The 26,061-nt window shown below is 37.6% G+C and overlaps 1 protein-coding gene across 1 annotated transcript in view; it reads right to left on the bottom strand.

Moving 5' to 3' along the window:
- Nucleotides 1-5,051: 5,051 nt before the first annotated feature.
- LOC137297742 (TLC domain-containing protein 2-like) overlaps nt 5,052-26,061 on the bottom strand; it is a 29,265-nt gene continuing 8,255 nt past the window's right edge. Inside the window, exons 3-4 of the mRNA XM_067829685.1 lie at nt 18,280-18,362; nt 5,052-16,649 (exon numbers count right to left, since the gene is read on the bottom strand). Coding sequence (XP_067685786.1) covers nt 16,215-16,649; nt 18,280-18,362 — 518 coding nt within the window. The 3' untranslated portion in view covers nt 5,052-16,214. The remainder of the gene's footprint in view (nt 16,650-18,279; nt 18,363-26,061) is intronic.

Below are 26,061 nucleotides of genomic sequence, written 5' to 3' on the forward strand. Positions count from 1 at the left end.
TAGCAAGCATGGGATGCTGAAGGCCTATTCTACCCCGGACCTTCACGGGTCACGTGTCACGGTGTCTCAGTTGCATACAATCCGATGTTTGCCCCCTATTCAGACCAACTTCAACAGTCCTTGTTTCAACCCCATAATACAGAACCTGAGGCAACAAGTAGTCTACCGTCTTTCAAGGTCTTATGTTGGGGCACCAACCGGACATCGAATCCTCTGTCTCCAAGCAGATTCGCTGTTCAGTTGACCTCTAAATCCGTGAGGATCTGGGTTACAAATGGTCTCATTTTCTTACACGATAAAAGAAAAACGTAATTTATTTGGACAGTTCCTTTTTCAGCTAAGAACACCTCAAAACAAATTATTGTGGCCCGTGAAGATCGATGGGATCTTCAGTTCCCATGCTTGTCGTCAGGGGCGACTTTCGGGATCGGGTGGTCAGGCTCGCTGAGTTGGTTCACATCGTCATCATTACCCACTTGGGTAGATCGATGCGTACGGTGTCGGTCACTGGGTTGTTTGGTCCAAAGTCGATTATTACATACCGCCGCCATGTATCTGTAATATTGCGTACGGTCTTCAGCAAACAAAGAAACGAAAGGAGAAGGTCAGGAGTCTCTTTACAAAGGCATCAGACAACAGCCACGCCTGGAACAATGGTAACCGACATTCGACAGGAGAAGAACAAAGACTCATGTCTGTCTGCGGTTCCCCACGAAGATCGTCTCACGCATAATTAGGCTCCCAGAGCACGTTATGACGTCACAGTTGGCTTCGCCAATCAATTATACTCCATTATCTTTCCTTCGCCCCAGGTCGCCCCAGGTCGCCCAGAGCGCTCATTACGACCTTAAGAAGGCTTGCGTAAATCCTCTTTTTAAACCATTACGTGGTACTTATGTAGAACTTGCATAAGAAGGCCTCGGCGTGTTAAGTGATAAACGTGGGTGATTGTTATGGTGTCGGTTACGGGGTCAGGGAGATTAATTCCTGCAACGTTACGCAACCGGGATGGATGACATTCCATAGTTCGAAAGCAACCAATTAAAACTCACTACAACGCACGGATGAGATATGCATACACGTTACTGCGAAAATGTGAAACGTGTGTATGAAACTAATACGAGGTTCATGATATAGGGACATCGTTATGCGAGATTAAACTTTGCACAAACATCGATAAAGGAACTTCTTCATGTTTGACATGTATTATCCGGTTATGTTTAAGTAGGGCATTATGGTTGTAGTTTATTAAAGATTTTTTTCGTTTTGGATTGAAATAGGTGGGGTGAAGTGATGTGTGTGTGTGTGTGTGTGTGTGTGTGTGTGTGTGTGTGTGTGTGTGTGTGTGTGTGTGTGTGTGTGTGTGTGTGTGTGTGTGTGTGTGTGTGTGTGTGTGTGTGTGTGGGTGTGGGTGTGGGTGTGTGGGTGTGGGTGTGTGGGTGTGTGGGTGTGGCTGGGTGGGTGTGGGTGTGGGGGTGTGGGTGTGGGTGTGTGTGTGTGTGTGTGGCTGGGTGGGGGTGGGGGTGTGTGTGTGTGGGGGGGGTGGGGGGGTGGGGGGGTGGGGGGGTGGGTGTGGGTGTGTGTGGGTGGGTGGGTGTGTGTGTGGGGGGGGGTGTTATGTGTTTGTGGTGTGGGTGGGTGTGGGTGTGTTTAGTTACATTTTAAATAACTTTATTATCACTATACTTGAAATATTTTCCAAAGACAGATGGATGGGTATAATCTGACCGCCAAACCTTATGAAGGCCAACAGCTATGATATCAAAGTATGAGTGAGTGAATATTGAGTTTTACGCCAGACTAGGCAACATTCCAGCTATCTGTAGATAATAGAGCCTGACCAGTGATCAAAAGTATGAGCATGATCTACGCATGTGAACGAGCAGACCACTCTTACAATAAGCATGGGTTACTGAAGATCAGTTCTAAGCCGGATCTTCACATGTCTATAATATTAAACAACATCTCATATTGGTCATGTATTACCATTTCGCCTTTTATCTATTTACACAACTTGAAAGAATTTCAAATTGTCAAACTATCACCGTTAACATATAAGATCACCAACACTTGGAAATATCTGAAAGAAAAGTTACATCACGGACTGTTCTGATAGTGCCTCATTAAAGACCTAACGAAGTTGAAGGGAAAACAAATCGGTCATTCTCATTCAAGCCCCAGGTTACGTAAAACCTGCCCAGAGGTATTGCCAAGTCCTCGAGAACAATGGCTACCAAAATCAATAACTCGATGGAAAATGACACATCTTTCTTAGTAAGTTTGAATCAAAGGTGCCATCTACGTACATGACAGTTTCTGCTGTTGTAAATAACGTAGTTGACTGTGACAATAAAATTCACCCCCTATGCCTCTAGCATTTTCTCTGTTTTGTAGTTTACGAATAAAAGTCGTAGGTTCCAATCGCTTTCATTCCACAGTTATATCATGAAACTTTGTTCGAACGATGTTACACCAAAATCGCTCATTTACAAAATCACCTGGAAATAATCGATCCACCAACTTAACAAATGAGTGTAAACATAGCATATGTCCTCGGGATAGGTATCGCCTAAACTGTAAGGCGAGAAGGCGTGTCGCATTGTTTAAAGCATGTTTTTCTGCCAACTGGCTGATAAAAGGGCGTTGGACTGTGTTCAGTACGTGTTTTGTGACAGTATTGTGTAACACAATGTGGATATATTACCGGGACGAAGTTTACCTTAGCTTCCAACATTAAAGGACAAGTTGCGTTAACGTTGTTACATGGAAAAGTTAAGTAAATTTCGCAAACTGTAGTGAAGATAGTAGTGGCGAGTGAGTATGGTTTTAAGCCGTTTTTGCAAAATATTCCGCCGTGCACCCATGTAGTGTATGTAGAGAAAATAAAAAACCAATAAGCGATATTCCGGCAATATTAAAACTGAGGACGCCGGAAGTAGGCTTCGCGCAGTGCCCATGTTGTATATAGAGAGTGAGAACAGAACCAAGGTCTTCGGTGAGAAGAGCGCACTCTTTAACTGTCAGGCTAGCTCCCAGTCCTCCCTTGAAGGACTTGCTGAACTGACTTCGCACACTGGCTATGGACCTTCTACGTGACGAACGAACGCTCCAACCACCGCCTAATACAAAGGGATTTTTATTTAATTACATCAGTAAATGGTCTGACGGACCACAGCTTTTACGGATCCTAAGATAATGGCACTAATGTACATAAACACTTATCTTACCACACACATAAATGTCGTTTTCCGATTGGGTGAGCCAATCAGAGTACCCCCTTCCAACCGAGTAACATTTTCTATGTTACCCGCTGGATATGCCGAACTGTGGGAATTCGTTTGACACTTCGTGTAGTCGTCTTTGACTGTTGCCTAACTCCGGTACTCTGTGTTATGATCCCATATCCGTGCTGCAGACAGTTCAAAATTAACATTGAGGTGTTCGGGAAGATAAATTTATTGTTCACTGGCCCATGGGTTGATGTAGCCTCTATGCTTGTTTATGTTACCTATATGAACGCATGTCCCCTTCGTGACCTGTGAACAACTTATAACGTAACAGATTATCAAACAGCTGTGGTAAACGCAACCTCGGACGATTTTGTAGTTTTACCATGGCGCTTCAACTCGGTGAATGGGATGTTCGAGGTGATGTAGGCTTTTGGCTTTATTTTTACTGCTTAACGCCACCAATGAATGACATGGGATACTTATCCAGTGCGTCTCTGCAAGTAATTGATAATTCAGTTGGAGTGGAATATTACTGAGAGCGACTCGTTTCAAGCAGCGAACGAGCATTTGAGAGCCATGATGGCATCAAGAGTTTCCTCCCTTGTTCAGTACCACCGTGACATTCTTGCCATAGAAGTCGCCATTGTGCGTTACTCGAGTCGATTTTATTCATTTTGAAATGGAACACTCAGCAACTAATCCATACATACATCTAATCCCATGAAGTGTGGTACTTAAATTCATTTCAGAAACAGATGTCCAGAAACTAGAAACTAATATTCTGATCAGTCATTTCGGATTTTCATTTATAATTTCCAGACCTTTAATATTTTACACACGCTTCACTTATGCGAAATGTCATGGGTCAGACATATTAGCAGCAGTGTATCATTTGGTCAGACATACCAGCAGTAGTGTATATCCTTCGGTATGACATACCAGCAGTACTGTGTCCTTCAGTCAGACATACCAGCAGTAGTGTATATACTTCGGTCTGACATACCAGCAGTACTGTGTCCTTCAGTCAGACATATCAGCAGTAGTGTATATCCTTCGGTCAAACATATCAGCAGTACTGTGTCCTTGGGTGAGACATGCCATCAGCAGTGTATATTCTTCAGTCAGATATACCAGCAGTACTGTGTCCTTGAGTCAGACATACCAGCAGTAGTGTATATCCTTCGGTCTGACATACCAGCAGTACTGTGTCCTTGAGTCAGATATACCATGAGCAGTTTATGTCCTTCGGTCTGACATACCAACAGGACTGTGTCCTTGGGCGAGACATACCAGCCATAGTGTATATCCTTCGGTCAAACATATCAGCAGTACCATATCCTTGGGTGAGACATGCCATCAGTAGTGTATATCCTTCAGTCAGATATACCAGCAGTACTGTCCTTGGGTCAGACATACCAGCAGTAGTGTATATCCTTCAGTCAGATATACCAGCAGTACTGTGTTCTTGGGTCAGACATACCATCAGTAGTGTATAACCCTCGGTCTGACATACCAACAGTACTGTGTCCTTGAGTCAGGCATACCATGAGTAATGTATATCCTTCAGTCAGATATACCAGCAGTACTGTGTCCTTGGGTCAGACATACCAGCAGTAGTATATAGTCTTCAGTCAGACATCAGTGAGTGAGAGAGCTGACAAGTGACATGACATGTTTTGAAATACCCAATAAGACAAAGTCCTGAATATCTGCACCCAGGTGAACTACCGGATCAAAGATCCCTCCACATCTGGTTCAGTCTGAAACCACTAGCAAATACTGACAAGGCAGCTGAGGGACACAACTCAGAAAAACAAAGGATTAGGAAAAACGCATATACTTTATTTGACAGAAATATACAAAGAAATTTGTACACAGCTCAAAAACTCCACGGGATAGGCAATATGACACAAAAATACAAGCTGTTCAGCAACACAAACTGCACATAGGGCATGCTAAATATCTGATATAAAATAAATGTCATGCATCTTGTTACAAGTAAGTTGAGCAAAAATATACCTCTCCTATCAGACTGCAGCAATGGAAGATCTGAAAACTGTCAGAGTCAACTTCAGCCCTTCATGCAAAGACTTACAAGGTAATGGCATTATTGCCATTAAATATAGGCATATAAAGATTGTGTGATATTCAAGATGTTTTAAGGGTTTCATTTCTTTGCATGAATTTTTATGTTTCTGAAAAATATGATGCAAAGGTGGATTCAGCAGTTTACAAAACTAATAAAAACTTTGATCAGTCACAAAACAACCAAACTGAAAGGTGTTTGAAACATAAGGAAGGGAGGGTTGTCAATACAAACCCCAAAATAAACACATTCTACAATATTTCTAAGGTTGTGATGAAAATAAGACATTTTAATCATAAAATTCTTATTCATCCTAATTATTGCTACAGAATGAAGTTTTCACATTAATATTTGAAATCGAGGACTGGTCATATGACATAGAAAACCCAAGACTTGGCATTAACAAAGTTCTGTATAATGAGCTGTAAACAGCAAAGAGTCAGCTGGTGATGGCCTCAACCCGTCAAGAGTTGCTACAATCAATCAAAAAACATATTTCAAGGCAGTACAAGAAATATGACTAAAGACATATAAAACTCTACTTGACTAACATGTTTTTAATGAAGCATACAAAACAAACAGCGCAAGCACCTGCCAATAACACACACAGCCTTCTGAATCTGTGCAGTGAAACCACTTCAATCATCACAGCAACAAACCCACATGTACATGAGAACCCTACAGAAATGGAACTTCATTATATATCTCAAGAAAATAGACAGTTTTTCAAAATCAGCACTTGACACTTACAATGACTGGCCATGTAAAAAAAAATGAAAGAATATGTATATTAACTGATTCCAATAGCAAAACTGTACATAAAATATGCAACAGAATTAAACTGAAAAAATATCACAAAGACATGATATTATAGCTGTTTTTTCTTTTTAATTAAACCTTTTTGTATGTAAATCAAAGTCTTGACAACATGTTTGTCCTTTGCAAAATCAACACTTCCAAATGCATTCATTAACAGAGAGTACAGTAAATTGCATGCTCTTCAACAAAGTGACTTTGACAGTTGTCTTGTTCCACAGAACCAAATACAAATATAAATATAAACACCTCTACTTCACGAAAACATTTTGACTTATCATGTTCAGGATTACTTTTTATAAAACTAGTTCCAGTAACCATGGCAACATACTTTCAAGTACAACAATAGGACTTGAGTACCTTTATGAACAATGTGCTGCATTCATAATACAGAATGACCTGACTACATATTCAGAGATACTGTCATACAAACATAAATACATGTCCACTAGTGATGATGATTATTATCATTACACTCAATGCAGACCTAAAGCAAGGAAAGCAACGCTACTACCCATAATAGCTTCACCACTAAAGCTGTATAAAATATTCAGCAATGTTGATGTGAAATGTTGACAAAAGTTTCTTATTTTCAAAACAAATAAGCTACCTGTTACAGATCTGAAAAAACAATCACCTTGAAAACAGAAAGTATTTTCAGATATACTGACAGGATTTAATAAGGGTAGATATGTTACAGGGCACAGTCAAGTCTCATTAAACCAACTTCTGTTTATCCTTTGTAACATAAATGGCATTGTGTAATCATCTCCGATAATCAGCTTTATCTGATGTTATTGTTGGTAACAAACTGAATAAACAAAATTTAGTCTCATTTATTTTAGTCCGACATCCTCATTAATCAGACAATTTTCCGTGCAAGGGGTGATGTCGGATTAACGACACTCGTCTGTATATAACAATACAACTAATATCCAAAGGTATCTACTGTATATCCATTAGAGTAACAGACAGTCTGGTGCTCCAAGAGTTCCTAACTCTGAAGGTCCTGGTAAGATTTCCCACTAGGCAACATGTCATTGCTGGAATATTGCTAGGTCAACATATTTTCAATCAACAAATACAAAATACGCATATTTGGATTCACTGCCAAAACTTTAATAACATTCTTGCAAGGCACTGAAGTTTTGTCAAAGAAAGAAAGAATTTGGAGAAAGTTGAACAAACTTTGGAAATTCATCGAGAAAGGATTATCTTCATCCAGCATAGGATAATAACTACAATATCTCATGAAAATCTTTGTACAATACATTATGGCTATCAAACTGATTTGACAAATGAAAGTGCAAAGAATACATCTTAAAATTTTAATCACATAATAGAAATGAAATTAATTTTAGTTAAGTGTAATTTTTTATCTACATTTTGATTTTGTGAAAACATGAAAATGGAGAATCCATGATCATATTAGTTATCTCCCTTTAACAAATTACCTCCCTTGCTCTACTGGGCACAAAATGAAAGACCATGGTTTCAAACACAACATAACCACTATTCAATGTTGCTAGTAAACACTGAAGACTGGAAATGTCAGCATTTGATCAGCAGTGGATGTCACTATGCTGATAAACCCATGCCGGAATATCAGCAATCCTAAAATGCTATGCAAGATAAAATATACACACTCTGATTCTGCTCAAACATATGAAACTGTTAGTTTAACAATATGAACTATTCTACCATCATCACAAAATAATTCTGCTATAGTATATTCGGAAAAATACATTAAACAGTTACATTATATTACACACATCCTATAAGTTTCACTGTGTGTTCACTGTGGCAGTGAAACATTAAATTAGGAAAAAATGTTGTTACAGTAATGATTTATGTGAAAAAAATACAATTGTGAAAAGCTAGACCTGTGCCAAGTACAGATTGAGTTCATGCTTGACAACACTGTTTTACTTACTACACTACTTTTCACACAAGTGAATTATATTGGAAGGAATGGCATCTTTGATTGCTGCAGTATTTATCATAGATCTGTTTGCCTAAAAGAATTTTTCTTGAGAAACAAATACAAGTACTTGACTCTGAACCAGGAAACTGCCCATCACACAAAGAACTGGTCTTCAGCGTATCTGAGTGGGTGATGTTAGTTTTACGCCACAGTAAGCAATATTCCAGCTATATGGCCGTAGTTTGTAAATAGTCGAATCTGGACAAGACAATCAAGTGATCAACAGCACAAGCATGGATCTGAACAATTGGGATACAATAACTTGTCAACCATGACAGCAAGTCTGACCATCCAATCCCATTAGTCGGCCTTCATGATAAGAATGGTTTACTGGAGATAAATTCTAACTATGATCTTCAGGGCAGAGTTCACTGCCAAACATTCACCAAAATGGTTTCTTACAACCACCACTGACTGCTCAGACCACTTACTAATCTAGAATCAAAACCCTCCCAAGTGGCTAGTATTTTTTGGCAATTTGTTAAGCAGTATCATCAGCTTTTATCGAACTCATTAAACCTAAGGCACATCTTGCCAAGCCCTGAAATGTATACTCTTCTAAACATGCTTCCAAAAAAAAGCTTATATACTCTTAAAAAAAGTAGGGGATAATGAACTTTCAATTTGTACTGGAAGTGTAAACGTTAAGAAACGTTTCGAAGGACAGACATCTCATGAACGCACCATCACTTCCCTCTATTACCACCCCTAAACACAATGCATGATATGCAAGTGCACAACGCAGTAGCCCCATACACGTGCATGGGGTCCCATTCTTGATTTTAACATTTTTTCAAGAAGGTCAAGAAATCACTTAGAACATTAATTTTGACACTCATCGTGCATCACACATTTTTAAGTGTTTGTTTCTAGTCATTTGTTTTAAAATGAAAATCGTATGCATACAAATTACAAACCATACACCAGCCATGTTTCAAAAGCGACTACATTCCAAATAACTATGGTTGTAAGGAAGTACAAATGGTGATGAACTCTCAAAACATTCAATAATATCATATCAACATTGATTGACTCCGATACATCTCCTAAATATGTGTAATTGTAAATAGAAACAAAAGAAGATGCCCTACTTTTTATGAAGAGTATATAAAAATGCTAAGTCAATGCCCCTTGCACCATAATCTTATGATAATGCTGACATACATGAACTGAATACTTTAGCAATTACAAGACACTTCACAATAAAACAAGACTCAAAAAGGTCCTTAGCGCTCAAAGTTTAAACACTTATACAAATTTCAACCTTACCAGCGTAGGTGTAAATGTCTGTGATGAGGTACCGGTTAATTTTGTGCAAAAACTTCTGAAGGGGAAATATAAATATTCTGCAATACCATTAAGGATGACAATGTCGAGGGCAACTAAACATGCAAGGAACAAACGATCTTACTTATGACAAATTTACTGACATATTTTAACTGATGTATGCCAGTGGAACCTGCATGGTTCATCATCAGTTCTTCATCTTCATCAGGAGAATCAGAGAAGATAGTAAACACAATGGTAAAATTCACACACATACATACACATACATACACACACATACGCAGATGCACTTATACATGTTATATGAAACTACTTAAAAAAATGTTCATGCTGCTTATAAAATTTCATGATGATTCGAAGAGCCAAGAATACATATTTTCAAAATATTCAATATGGTCGCCGATGCAGCCATGCTTAAAAATAGAAATAGAAACACCAAAGCTCCATACAACCTGTAGTTAAAAGAGATATCAAAAATACAAAAACACTAGAAAAACAGAACATGTGGCAGACAAATCAAATACCCAAGTGCTCAAACTAAATATATATGTTATCCTCCAAAAAACATGCACTCTACAAATCGTCATAATTATACAAGCAGAAAAGAAAGAGTTATCGCCCAAAATAGCTGTTTCAGTTTCATGTTTTTCAGAGTGTTATAATGGAGCATAAATTTATTTCTATAAAATGTTCCTAGTTGTGTCTGATAGAGTCACTAACGTGTGATGAAATTGATGCTTCTGTCATTTCTATACATGATAAAGAAAAATGTAATTTCTTTACACACCACTAATTTTACCTCAAACTGACTGGTTGGGTTGAACTGGTCTGGGAAAGCAAGTGTTTACCGTGAACTTACAGGCAGATGTACCGCTAACCTGTAAGATTGTCCTGACAGGGCACTGATGACCTGAAAAATACTTTCGTGAAATTGTGTCTCATAGATCTGTCGGACACCCTTCTAGAAATAGCCTTTTCGGTCCTCAAAATTTGGCTTATCTACGGTAATATATGGTAATTGTCTTTGTGAAATAATATAAATGGTCTGCAAAATTTGAATAGGCAAACAAGCACAGGTGATGGTATCAAAGATGTCATGACATGAAACAAAAAGAACTAATTTCCTACAAGTTTTCTGATTAACAGGAATCAATTTGATAGGTCATTGATACCCAACAATTCAAAAGAATTTGCATGTTATGATCAAGGCGACACACTTCAGAAAATAATATGACATCCAGGACAGATTTGATAATGAACTGAGAGACAACACGATGGATAAATATACATGTTATCTATTACGCAGGCCTGTGTATTTGACAAACCCTGTATATCCAATAGGAACCATTTCACTGCAAAACCAGATAAGTTTATTTCATCCTAGCATATTAAACTATTCCTTTTTATATATGTACTTCAACTTCTACACAAATCTGATGTTCATATTATGTCAAGTGTGTGTTTCTATATATTCACATATCAGAGAATCACTTCGAAAAGTTGAGTGGCATATTAGCATGTGTACTTACTGGGGCTGGCCATTGAAAGACATCATAGATATCGATAATCATTACTGTACATTACTATAGACAAGCCAATCTCATAGACTATTTGACCATTAAAATCTGAGTCAAAATAGTATGTTTTGTACATATGCCGACCCACACAATGGGGCTCCTAATTGCAGACGTCTCAGACCACAAGTCAAGGCATTTACTGTCATAGATGTAAAATGTATGTTTGACCATGTTTGATCTTAGAAGCAGTCAATGAATACGGTCCTTTACACAAATTTACACATGATATTATCAATAGCACAATTTTCATACCGACAATCATATCATTAATAATTCTTCCTATCAATGATGTTTTCGAATAGCAATCATTCTAGCCAGCCTGAGCACTTCATAAGCACCACAAAATGAATCAAGACCTTAAATAAAGTTTTATCTTACAACACTAAATATGTAGCCTACACAATTCTAAACTACTAGATTCAATATCAACAACATTTATCATATTCTCATTATTGCAAAATTGGATACTCAATATATATATTTCTAATGTCAAAGGCACATCAAAGTAAAGACTTACAAATAGAAATTATCTTGATATTGTGTATAAATATAGTCATATATGTACATATGTTTTGAAGAGTTAACACACTGGTAATGAATAGGTTGACATTTTCAAAATATGTCAACCATAAACGAATCTCATATTTCTCAAAATAATATTTTTTTGCTTATGAAAGTAACGTTCTTCTAAATGTAGTAAATATTCTTTCAGCAAAACACTCACACTAACATTAGTTTTAATTGTTTTGAAAATGGTCACCATGATCATTGTGTCCAACTCCATTTCACGTGACCACTCAAAATCCACATTTTGTGCGACTGAAAAGTGAATATACATAGTTTCCATTGCAGCAGTTTCATCTGTCTTGGAAACCTTTCCACAAGACCGATCTTGTTATTCCTAAATACACCAACGGCTCTCTCATCTGTACAAATGAACTTGTGTGACAATTCAAAAACTTTCATACAGAAAACAAAAGCAAGATATCAATAATAACATAACTGATGTTAAAACAACTTTCGTCTTCTCTATTTTTTCTCTTTTCAAAAATCAATATTTGTTTAATTTTAAAAAATAATGATCTCATGATCAAGACTCTATCATTTCTGAAAATATCTAATAATGAAAAGGAGACATTCTAAAACACATTAAGTTATGTCAGTGGTGACTTCATAAATTAGTCATTTAGAGAAGTCTTAGACAGCAGCCATTTCATGACATGTCGAGGATACAATGTGCGAGTTTCATGTTCAATAACAGCATCACATGCTTGGAACATATAACTCCATTCAATCCACAAAATATATTTCGAGAACAAGACTTTCAATCAAATCACTGCTTGTGATAGAAAAACAGACAACTTTCAGCATGTAAGTAGCAGTTAAGACTTTAAAATAAACAAATACATCAGCTAAAGTGCCATCTTCCATTGTGGTATTTACCAACTGATAAACACACTTTCAAGTCTGAACGTGAGTAGAACAACACCAACACTGGGGACTTCATTTTGTTTCTATCAGGACAAAAAAATAGAACAATCATCCCTGAAAGATTGAATTATGGCGCGGCTGGACTACATTCAGCAATAATAAGACAATATTGTTATCAAGATCAACCTCAGCATGATAATTATTGACACAATATGTACACAACTCTATCTACAAGTAACCAAGGTAACAGGAAATCAGACAGCATTAAACAAAGATTTCTCAGGGTAACAAGTATCAGAATATACAAATGACATCAATGGAATTAAAACCTAATAAACACAAGCATAGTTATAACACAAAGCTATATGCTGTTCTCATTCATGTGGAAAGAGTTTGGGCTAATTCAGCTTCTGAAAGATTTGACCATGACAATATAATTCAAAAATTCAAAATATACTTCAGTAATACAAGCATGGCAAATTACGTTTCAAGAGATGGCATGTCGTGCCACGTTGAATACAGAAGTGACACTAACAAACTCACTGGAAAGAGAGCCCAGATATGACACAAATGAACAAGAAGGGCAGTCCATGAAACCTACAACCCAAGGGATTTGGGCTGCTGTTTTCTAACTGACCTTGACCTGGTACCAATCGATAGTGTGCAAAATGGTAACAAAAAAAAACAAGTAGATTTAGCCAATGGACACAGATGAAAGAGACATGAAACTTTGATATTCTCTGAAACTTATACAACACTGGTACTACAAAATATACTACAAAAGTGAGTGGTTTATTGAGTTTAGTTCTGCAATGCTTTTATCAGTGTTCCGAAGTACATTTCAGAAGGCTCTAATGCATGGCATTTGAGACATCAGAGGAATTTATCAGATGACATGGTGGACAAGGTTGAACACACAGAAAATATCTTTTGCCACTAATTCAACTATCTTTGAACATCATCAAATGACCTTTGACACCACAAAAAATGTACTTGTCAAATATACTGACTCTGAAATATATTCATCACTAATTTCATGAAATCTGAGTTCAATCTATAATTGATAAAGGACTAATTCTGCAGGAAATATTCAGGACGTTTTGGCAACACCTTCACAGATTTAATTCCTTGATTGGGTTGGGTTACTTAGTCATGTATGTAGAAAAATATGAATAGATAGTATAGACACATAAAAAATCTTGCTTTGATAATGGGCTTCTGTTAAATCCACATTAAACACAGAAAATTCAATAGCTGTTCAGTCACTTTCGTGGCTAGTCTCCTCAAGGATTCTAGAAAACCATTAACAAGAAAATGTTTCGAACGAATTTCAGTAGAGTTAATTGATGCCACCAAGCCTACTGCAAATCTTATCACCTATGATGCTTATGACTGGTTTAAACTCCATTTCTAAACAATCTCTGCCTATAGTAAATAATGTAGTGCTTAACTAAAATCTACACAGCAATTCATTCACAAATGATAATTCCCTTGAAAACTCACTGACAAGCTGGCAGATTGCAGAAGCGATTGTTTTTTCATGTTCTTATCTCCCCTGTTGCCATGGCCACAAAATGGCATTCCTGACTTAGTAATGCAGACGAATACTAAATAGACAATGTAGATATGATGTTCCCAACCCTGTCGACCAACTAATACTAGTAAATATGATTTCTTGTTGAAGAAAGCACCAAAACTATCAACAGTACGACCACATGTCGAGAACTGTATTCACCTAACTCACAAAGACCAATGACTCTTGATGGAAGAGTGATATGTCAACATTTATCAAAATAATGAAAGTCGTGAAACATAGTTTATGAGAATACCATCATATTCATATAAAAAGTAGTAAACAAATGGCCAGTCTTAAAGTATGCAGTCCCCAGACAGGTCTCATTTTATGTGAAAGGCACAGACACACCAAGGTCCTGAGGAGCATACTAGAAATCTAGTATACTGGCATCTGCAACTCCATTGTGATTACTCGTGTGAAAAACTGAAAAGCCTCCACAGAGTCCTCCTAATCAGCAACTTACTATCGAAGCCCCAAATTCTACATCCATCAAGGGAAGGTGAAGGAGTCAAAGTCGGCATGGGAACTAGAGATATGGACCTTGGCCAAATTCGGAATACAGAAAAATACAAAATACCCTACGACAAGGAAATTCCAGTGTTCGGAACTGTCATATGAGATGTATTCGATTGCAATACAGCAGAAGTAACAAATATTTCATAATCATACTAACAGAACTAAAACATGAACCAATTTCAGTTTTGGACAAGGGAATATGGAATTTTCAGCCGTTTAGGGTAGCCGGTATATTTCAGTATTTTGCCTCTGTTTAGCGTACATTTCAGCATGCAGAAACATACCTGGGCTTGATTTAAGAAATGTTAACCTGCTTGCACCAGGTGCAACCTAAGATAAAGACCCAGTTGCATCAGCCAAATTCCAGTTGCAACATAGTGTGTTAAAATGTCCAAGGTTTCGGTGCAATAAACATGCTTCCTTAATGCAGTACCCATGAAACCATAGCAACAGAGACACAGGAGTGTCATAGCTGACACATGTCTATGAATAGCAGAGTTTCGGTGCCATAGCTGTTCCAAGTTCAGAAAAAAATATGCTGACATATTTATGCCTATAATTGTACACTTAATGATTTATTTCTCAACAACTGACTTACACCTTGTGCAAGTTAGACAAATAACTAGGTTGCACTTTGAAATATTAGGTTGCACCAGTGCAACCAACAAAGCACTAAATCAAGCCCTGTATGCATTCGGTAGTACCAAAGCCCACAATGATCCCTTCAGAGAAAGTTATTCTGCTATTCTGCATTGTGAAATGATCACAAACAGTCAGTTCTGAAAAGAAAAAATAAACGTCACAGAATTACAGTTGTGGGATATCATATCATATATATCATATGAGTGTCACCCAAACAGGTCCACAATCAGAAATATTAAAGTCCTATATTGGTTTTATTTTGTTTAGAAAAGTATACTTCTCAATGAAAGTGGTGAAGAATGATGCATTGTTTTACAAACCTAACATCTGATTTACTCGTGCATCTTTCATGTAGACTGGACGGCAAATGTTCACTCAGGTTTCACCTGACACAACAGTCCATGGAGGTATTATCATCTCTTGACACAGACAGTTATCATATAGAAGTGAAATGTCTGATTTTAATGAGATTACAGACCACATATCAATTAAAGACAATGACACTGCAAAATCCAGCCCTTCCTGAATAGTAGGGAACTTGCAAACAAAACAGTAAAGAACCCACGGTTTGCACTATATTCTATTGTCTCTGTACGCAGTGAAATATTTTAATTCAATTTTCTTTTTAAAAAGCCTTTAAAATGCTTAAAAAATAAGTTCTTCAAAATTTCTAAGAGCAAAATATCACTTAAAACTATAAGAATACCGTTTCTTGAATAAATCAGAAGGATATCTAAAAGAACTAAAAACAAATATTTCAAGGTATTGTATATGTTTGCATCACAAACAATTTTTAATTTTCTGAGTTTGAATGAGATCTTGAGCCTTGGAGTTTTGAAACAGAATCTAATCCTGGCATTAGTTGCAGAAGAGACACCTATCAACAAGGTTAAGCTTATTAAATTCGTGAAACCTGGTTTCGACGACTCGTGGGCACATCACGGCATATGAGATAAAAAACATAAGTATGATTCACAAATGTAACATGACATCAGAAAATAGTCCATTCATTTTGACACCAGAATATCATACAAACATTATGATATTAAAATACTGCAATATTGTATGATTAATTCACATGTTCATGCATGACCTTGACATTGTTATTCCCATGGCCATTGACAGCAAATTTTTCCACTTTAGGCTCCCTCTTTTTTGGCCGTAGAAAATCACTCTTCAAAAGCCTCCAGAAGAGAATGGGGTTTATAACGTTCATGACAACCATGGACGACCCAAGGCTGAAGTAATATAATACAGTCACCCGCTCGTACCAGAAACACATCCCAATGGTAATGGACACGAGGGACAATCCTCGAAATATAGCAAATGTGACAAGGTTCATGAAGGCAACAAACTTGTAGAACCAGTTTTCAAAACTGATCTGGATCATCTGCAGCAGCTTCCTGGAGTGGAGCCAGAAGGAGTTGACTTCGGCCAGGAGTGCCACCATGTTGAAGGCTATAGCCACTCGGTAATGCATGTTGTACCAGAACATGGAGATCACCTGGAAATATACACAGTAGTTGATCGACATTCTAAAATAACGTAAGGCCAATCCAATTATATTTCTTGCTTTTATGGTTCCGCCAGTCATATTTTTCAAGAATAAGAAAGAAAACAAAAATAAAAAAATAAAAAAATAACATCCTGATGTTAATGTGATTTTAGTGAAAGACTCTTGAAATCAGTATGAAACCTAAACTCATTCAACTTGTGTTCAGTTGACGTAATAAAACTGGAAGAGTTAAGGAAACTCAGGAGGGTTTTTGCTTTGACTGGTGGCATTTTTACATTATTTATTTCCCTCCTGCCTTTAGGTTTTCTGAGGACAAAAATCTAACAATTTCTTTCATTCAGGTGATGCAACGTTTTGAAACATTTTTCTTGTATCATTGAATGTGTATTGAAACATCGCATCACCTGAATAAAGAAGTTGTTCATCAATAATGTTTTTTCCTTCATCAACTTCTAAATATGCCACACGAAGAAGGCATTCTGAAAGTTTAGGGTTAAAAATGAAGCATACAAGTTTAAGGATAAATATATATTCCACAGTGCAGCATTTCAGAGTACATTCTTACACCTTTATCAAAATTAACTTTGAAAACATTGCTCTATGCAATAAAGAAAAAGCTGTTGTCCATAAACTCGAATGCTTCAATATATTATTACAAATGTTTAGTGTTTGGGTTACCATATGACATGTTTCAGTATGTGTGTGTTATATTGTATCATTTATACATTTCAGTATTTATGTATTATACTAAACATTACCATGATTACACAAAACTACTTCAACAGATATGAAACAGATTGAACTTGGTACACATCGGTCCATTCTTGAAAAGCAAGCCAATAATGGTGCAATGTCACAAATGTAATTCAATTTCAGGTACAAGGTACTGAGAAAATGTGACTTCTACTAAACAAAGACTTAACACCACACAAAGATGGCCTATGAAGCCTAACAAGTCCCATAAGACCTATCTAGGATATCCAGTCTAGGACATCATGCAAGAATGACCTATCTGGGTGAGTGAGTGAGTGAGTTTAGTTTTACGCCACAGTCAGCAATATTCCAGCTATATGGCGGCGGTCTGTAAATTATCAAGGAACAGACAATTCAGCGATCAACAACATGAGCATTGATCTGCACAACTGGGAACCAATGACATGTGTCAACCAAGTCAGTGAGTCTGACCACCTGATCCTGTTAGTTGCCTCTTACGACAAGCATAGTCGTCTAGGACATCCTACAAGAATGTCCTATCTGGGCACCTACAAGAACGACCTATCCGGTCTAGGGCTCTCCTAGCAAGTATACTCAAGAAAGATCACCTATCTAACATGGAATATACGAAGGGATGACCTATTCCACAGGGATGTCCTAGATGGATGAGTGAATGTTGAACAGTTGTTTAGCGATATCAAAATCATCAAATCTTGGCCAGTCTAATCAATGGGTACAACCGACAACACACAACCAACCAAATTAAAGTGGCAAAGCCCTTGCTCTTCATTTTAATCTGCCCAAAGACAGATAAAGAACCTGGGGCCTATTCTGAATCAGAAACACCACACGGAATGCAAGTTGACCTCTTCTGCCCATGCTATGTCTACAGAGCCAGACTTACAGCTAAATGATGAAGGGTGACCTCCCACATCTTGAAGATCTTGTTGTTGTAGATCATGTCCAGGAAGTCATATGTGAAGTAACCTGTGGGAGAAAAATATTTGAAGGTGTTAGAACTGTTGTGAGTGAGGGAGTTTCTTTTTGCACCATGCTCTATAGTGGTGATCTGTAAACAATCGAGGCTGGATGAGATAATCCAGTGATAAACGACATGAGCATCGATCTGCGCAATTGGGAACTGATGACATTAGTCAATCAAGTCAGAAAACCTGACCACTGATCCTGTTATAAGCCTCCTACGAAAAACATAGTCTCTTTTTGTGGCAAGCATGGGTTGAAGATGCATTCTACTCTGGTTCTTCATGGGCGAGAAGTGGTCTGAAGTTATTCATTCATTTGTTCATTCCAAGAATCCTAGGAGTAGGAGATAAAAACAAAGAGACAAATACCTAATGTGAACTCAGCACACAACAAGAGAGGTGACAACATATTACCCACACAAAACTATCATTTGCTGTGTCACAGCAGTAGCCTTCAAAAATTAAATTCATTTGCTGTTGTTGCTTTGGCACCTGATTGCACATTTTTGGGGGTAGTCTGACAAAAAAAGAGACACTATGGTGTACACATATTTGAGGATCCAATTTGGAATGCACATTACCAAATGAAAATCAAATCTTGAACAAAAAATACCCTCAAGTGTCTATGCTCATTCATTTTAAAATGTTTTAAGTGGGACATAGGCCTCAGTCATGATTTTTTCGCAAACTACCTTGACTTGAATTATAGCTAAAATGGATAGAATTATCATGAAAACGACCGCGCATTATCAGAAATGAGCGGTCCACTGTAACTTGACAACGCCCACAAAATCCTTGACGACGGGCCATTATCAAGCCCGTTGTTAGGTGACGTCATAAGTAGCTCAGCAGTTGAAGTTCAATCACCTACGGCTCGATTGAACTTGGCTCACATTCGTCACATGTGCCTGTGCCATTATGCACTTTCCTGCTTGTGCCATCCATAACGATTGTGCCATAAATGACAACATACAGCACTGAAAATATCGACTTGAAGTCTAACGTTGTTGATCACTGAAAACAATGGCCGCTGGTAGTATGAGCAAAGGTCAAGGTCGAATGTCGTCACTTTAAATAGTGACGTCATCTCTGTTGTTCTATGATGTGACTATATTTGTAAAATGTGTGTCAGTGACCTCCTTCGTTTTGTTGTTGGCAGTAAATGCTTCTAAACCGGTGCCGCTGTTTTTATTATTCTTTTATAAACAATTCTATTCATTTTAGCTATAATAACAGTAACGCTATTTTTCAGGGCATTATCACTTGCAGAAGCCCTTGGTCTTTTCAACTGCCCTCCTGTCAGGCAGTCAATGAAAGACCTCGGGCTTCTGCAAATGATAATGCCCTGAAAAATAGCGTTACCCTTATACTAGCACCACATCCAAAAATAATCATGACTTAGCAGACTCCATCTTGCACATTAAATCACATGCACTTTACTGATAACAGCATACAAGAATGTCCCCATGCAGGCAATTGAACCCAGGTCTTTGGCATGACGAGTAGACACTTTAACCACTCAGCTACTCCACTGCCTTTTCATTTAGAAATGACATGATTGATATGCACATACAATTCAAAGGAACTGGTCTGATAGGACAGATTAAATATGTGATATGGAAGGATCTCATGATCCATGGACAATTTTGTACAGTAAAATGGCAATAAAAACACAGTTTTCAAAGTCTGCTTCAATCACCTGTAGATCTAGCTATTCCAAATTTAACATTTAAAACACATCTGTGACATGTGTCTATAGTTAGAGCATTTTATTAATGTTGAATACTTTAACCCTGTTGAACCACTTTAACATGAATCATGTCCACTTGCAACCGACAGAACTGTTTTCTGTTCAGAGATCCATGTACGCAGTTCACAAGATTCTTTTCAATAAGTGCAGGATATGTCACTAAAGAAAAGTCACGACTAATCTTACACCTGGGTCTGCTTCACATCTAAAATCAATAGTGACTTTGATGATGATTTCCAACTTAAAACAAGTCCAGTTCAAAATATGTTACAAATTAATAACCATCCAATATCCACATGCACGGATAATACAGGTTTGTTCACAAGTCAAACTGGATTTCACGCCATACTTAAAATTATTTCTCTCAAATGACAATGTACATGTGTGTGCATGTGTGTCTGCTTCCACTGGCCCAGACTTAAGCTGGTTTTACAATGCTAGCTCATTGAGATACCATGCAACAGTCAAGACTGGAAACCCCACTCAGAGACGTTATACTGACTCTGGGCTGATCAGTCTTTGCTGCACTCCTTAATGCCAAGCACCAGACAGGACCAAACCAACAGGTACCACATTTCAACATCTTTTGGTATCCCCATAGATAATAGTTGACAGGAGACATAAAAAATTGTCTCAATGACATCGTGATCATACAACATTACGTCTTCAAGTAGATCTACATTCTCAATAATCTCCAGGCTGTACGTTCTGATAACTCTCCACTATACCTTTTATCATGTTTATGCATCTACGTCTCGGCCTGATGATTTTATTACCTCCGTTGGCTGGCTTTTTATCCAATTAGGTGTCTAAAATGGGAGGTTGAGCATATCAATCACAACTCACTTTTGCTGCATATATTATCTAAGCAATTAAACTTGCCAACACAAACCATGCAGAGGTACTTTGAGAGAGGTAGAACAAGATCTTTCACACATTTTTTCAAACATTTCCGACCTGTCAATTTGTCTGTATGATTTCCTCCAAAACCTGAGTCACAATGCGAACAAACCTTCATGGATGAGACTGCTATCTTTGTTGACACTGGCAAATTCGATTGTAATGTCAGCTTGGATGATTGGCAACTTTGAGAATGCAGAGCCAGGAAAGGGAGGTAATAAGCCACAAAACTTTAACTTTAACTAAGTTAAGATGATGTGTGCATATTCAGCTGAAAGACAATTGAAAGTTTGAACTTTCATTGAAAACTACAGTTGTTTCATATTTCAGACTACTAAAGGCTTTTACTATGATACACTTGATAGTTTTATAATCAACATTCATCTGACTTTGTCTTAGTGTCCATTGGCTCAGAAGAACTGATAATCCTTAAATGATTCTTTTCCATACCAACAGTTTCACAACTGAATTCCCCTGAAATAAATGAGTGTGGTTTTACACTGCTTTTAGCAATATTACAGGCAATTTCACGGAGGGGAACACCAGAAATGAGCTGCACACATTGTACAAATGTGGGGAATCGAACACTAGGTTCAATCTCACGCATGCCATTAGGGGTGACAATGTGAAGCGGAAACTTGGTGTGATTGAGTGAGTGGGTAAATAAGTCTAGTTTTATGCTGCACTCAGCAGTATTCCAGCTACATGGAGGCGGTCTGTAGATAATCAAGTCTGGACCAGACAATCCAGTGACTAACAACATGAGCACTGATCTGCACAATTGGGAACTGATGATATGTGCCAACCAAGTCAGCAAGCCTGACCACCCAATCCCGTTAGTCATCTCTTATGACAAGCATAGTTGCCTTTCATGGCAAGCACAGGTTGCTGAAGGCCTATTCTACCCTGGGACCTTCACAGGTCTGGTGTGGTTGACTAGCCAAGGAGTGACTGAGTGATTTCTCAGTTTTATGCCACTTTCAACAAATATTCCAGCAATATCATGGCAGGGACACCAGAAATGGGTTTCACACACTGTACCAACGTGGAGAATTGAACAAGAGTCTTCCGCGTGACAAGCAAATGCTTTAGGTTACCCTACCATCCCTCTCCTGAAATGAAATGTGAAACCTCTGGTTATTCAAACAAGCTGATCTGATACCCCCTGCTACCATAATAACCTTTACCTAGGTCAAAGATGAGTTCCAAAGAACTAAGGCCTAGATTACCCAGGAACAGTCCAATGAACTATATTGGGGTGTGTTTTCAGCCTTGTCACAAAGACCTGTATTGAGTACATTAACTCCTCTACCAGACTAACCCGTGAAGGTCCTGGGGTAGAGCACACCTTCAGCAACCCAAGCTTGCCACAAAAGGTGACTTGTCGTAAGAGGCGACTGGTGGGATCGGGTGATCAGGCTCGCTGACTTGGTTGACACATGTTGTCGGTTCCCAACTGCGCAGATCAATGCTCATGTTGTTGATCAGTTGATTGTCTGATCCAGACTCGATTATTTACAGACTGCCACATATAGATGGAATATTGCTGAGTGCAGCGTAAAACTAAAAACTCACTCTACCAGGCTACTGTGTACCTATCTATAGCAATACACTGCAGCAGATAAACCAAGGGTGGAAACATAGAGCACTGCCTGTATTAGACATCATGTATTAAAGATTGATTCATCTCCAGATCCAAAATTCCATTGTCATATACATGGAAACAGTCATTACAGTATTTACACTGCAAAATTTTCATGCCAAATTTGAATATCATTTTTCAGAAACTTTTTTTCATTTGGCCTTGTGCTGATGTTTATATATACAAATGAAGCTCAGGTAAATCTGAGATATTGGAGACATGATTGTGGTTAGCACAAATTAACATAATTATGCAGACTGCTTATATGAAACGCCTTGCACTTTTGATCAAGGAGGTCAAGAAACATTACATTTTTATGTTGGATTTGGCCTTACCTTCAGCAGATTAAAACTATAAGACTATTTTAAAATTAAAGTGTCTTTTTTGCTATCCTGTATTAATGTACAAACTATTAGTTCAGTTGTTCCATTTGACTGAGGACCCAACTGAAAACACCCAACCTCTAGTCTATACAGCACCTTATTGTGAAAATATTTCAGCAGGATAAAGGTTAATCACTTAAGTATCAGAGTCAAAAAGGTTTAATAACGACCTATCTTGCTTCTATTTTCAAGACTGAGTAAAAAGCCAGGGCCTCATCCCTCTTAGTGAACATAGCGCTGTGACAGTCATAAGTCTATGTTAAAATAAGGGAGTAACAATCATCTTACTTTCATTCTTAGTGTTATGGTTCAAACTTTGCCATGACAAAAGGCGTAAGAAATCCCTTGAGAACCAGCAAAATAAAGCACTAACAAGTCTAAATACTCAGTAATATGTACCGACCAAAGAGCAAAATATAAAGATTCACAATAGAGGTTTCTAATACAATGCAACTGCGTCAAATCTAAAGTAAAAGGTCACAAATATAATATCAACTCAGTCTTGGTTTTCAGTGAGAAACAGTTCTTCTAAATGCTTCCCAATGAATCAGTGTTGAATGTAGGATGAAAGTTGACGAAGAGGCAGACAGACTGATGTAGGCCGAATGATGACACAAATCCAGGAAAACTGTGTGTAAGTCCATATGTGTGTGTCAACCCAACAACCAGCCTAAAATGAGTAATATAAACACAGTCATTGATTCTTGAGCATTCTAGCAAAGTACTGAAGCTTCACAATCAGCAACATCAAACACACAAAAGGGAGGTAAATCTAACAGTGTCTAAAGTGCTACCTTAAAGGCGCACTGCTAAAACACTATTACCATGATATGAAATGTGCCCAGGAGTTTATACCCAGCATCTGCTGGAGTAAATACAGTATTTGCCATAGTCCAATCACAAGAATGTTAAGGAATTGAAGATTGGAAACAAATAGAACTCTTTCAGTTTGTCTTTATACAATTACCCAGTGAATTTCTCATTAACATCAGTGAGTTAAGGAAGTAGTTGCAATCTAAATGCCCAGCTCCTGCTTTACGTCAATACTGAAAACCTCGTAATTCATGTTCTCAATCATGTGGCTTATCTTTATGGGTTATACAGTAGTTATGTTACCATATTTTTTACATTATTGTACAAGTGTACATGCACAGATCAATAGGTTAATCAGCATGATCACTGCTTCAGAATTCACTTCAAATCAAATCACCACTAGATTGCCATGAAATATGTGCACAGCAAATTGCTATTTCTGTCTCTTATTCTAAGAAGTATATGCGATGCAGTATCCCTGCAATGATACAATTCCAAGCAAAAAGAAATTAGAACTGAAAAGGTACACAATCCTGTCTGTTTAACTACATTAAATACTTACTAATTCTCACAAAGTGATACAATGTTGTTTTCTAACCACCAGAAAAACGAGTTTCGTCAAGTTTCAAGGTGTACTCTTCTGAATGTCATTTAATGAAGTTAACTGCTTGGACAAACAGAATCTGAGAGACCCTCAGATTTCTGGCCATGATTCCCAGGCAATACATTCATAGTAAGTTTCATCATCATCATCATCATCATCATCATCATCATCATCATCATCATCAAAAGCGATTTGGTCAATATGATTTTCAGTGCTAAGATATACTCCCATACTTTAACTCACTTATTTCTGTGAAAGGGTTAAGCCATTCTGGTACGACAGCATGGAGGATCCAGTACTACAAGGCGATCTTAGGACAAATCCATCATTACTCCTTAAGCATGGCTAAGGTTCTCTAGTACATCTGAACGAATGACTTGATATTGACATACACAAACTGCCATGAAAATGTCTGTCTAAACAGACACAAAGTAAAAGTAATCATGTAGGTCTGGCTTAAAATGTTTCTTTTCCTATTCGGTGGTTTCACATTACTGTTCAACTCACTGTGCGCATGTGCAGAGCGTGTAAAAATACCCACTGGCAAAGTTCCAGTTTGATCGTATGTTTAGTGATAGTGGAAATAGACTCACAGTAAAATAATAAGTAAATAATTATTTACATGTAACAAATTTTCATACATCGTCTATTTGCCTACGCTTTTCAATAATTGATATCCTGTTTTGGTTGCAATTGCATCAGAAATGTGTTTTTTCAATTGTATGAAGGGGATGTGCAGGAAGGATGATGTGTTCATACAAGATACAATACAATATTTATTTCACAAATCCCAGTGTTTGGTTCATAAAAGAATTGAGATACGTTGCATTTGACATAAAGCTATAGATCAGTTTTGATTTTTGTTTTCCTTAGAGTGTGTTTATCACTCAGTATCAATAAAGGACACAACCAAACCGGAAGTTGGTCAGTGGCTATCTTTACATGCTCTGCATATGTGCTCACTAAGTCAAAATGATTGTGAAACCAATGATTTTTTTCAAAATTAAAAAAATTCAAAAGATCTGGTGCTGCAAAGTTGCTCTCCAGCTCGTAAGGAAAAAAGTCAAGCCCACTAAGAAATCTATCTCATAATTCCTGATGTTTCCATGGTTACAAGACTCAGACATGTATTGATGACATAAATCTTGTCTGATTAAATTACAACACTACATTCAAAGAAAGGCAAGTTACAGTCCTTGACATTCCCCAACCTTAAGCACCTCAATTATTTATATGTTCAGTGATTTAGAGCACATCTCCAATGGCGTAAAGGTTGTAAAACAACACTGGAAGCAAAGTTAATTAGTCCTCGTCGTTGTTTATTCTTTCCATTTACACGAAATACCTTTGATCTGCATACTGTGTCTAATTAAGGAGAGGTATTTCACCTGGTCATGAAATCTGCTAGGGTCCAAATCTGAAGGGTAGTTTTATCACCTGTTGCTATATATCTGTGATTACTAGTCCTTGAATACAGTGCAATAGTAACTCAGATGTCAGACCAGGGCCTAGATTTTCGAAGCTCCCTCAGCCCTAAGATAGTCGTAAGTGCCATACATTAACATTAACTTACGACTATCTTAGTGCAAAGAGACCTTCGAAAGTCTAGGC

The sequence above is a fragment of the Haliotis asinina genome, chromosome 1 (assembly GCF_037392515.1).
Source record: "Haliotis asinina isolate JCU_RB_2024 chromosome 1, JCU_Hal_asi_v2, whole genome shotgun sequence".
NCBI lineage: Eukaryota > Metazoa > Mollusca > Gastropoda > Lepetellida > Haliotidae > Haliotis > Haliotis asinina.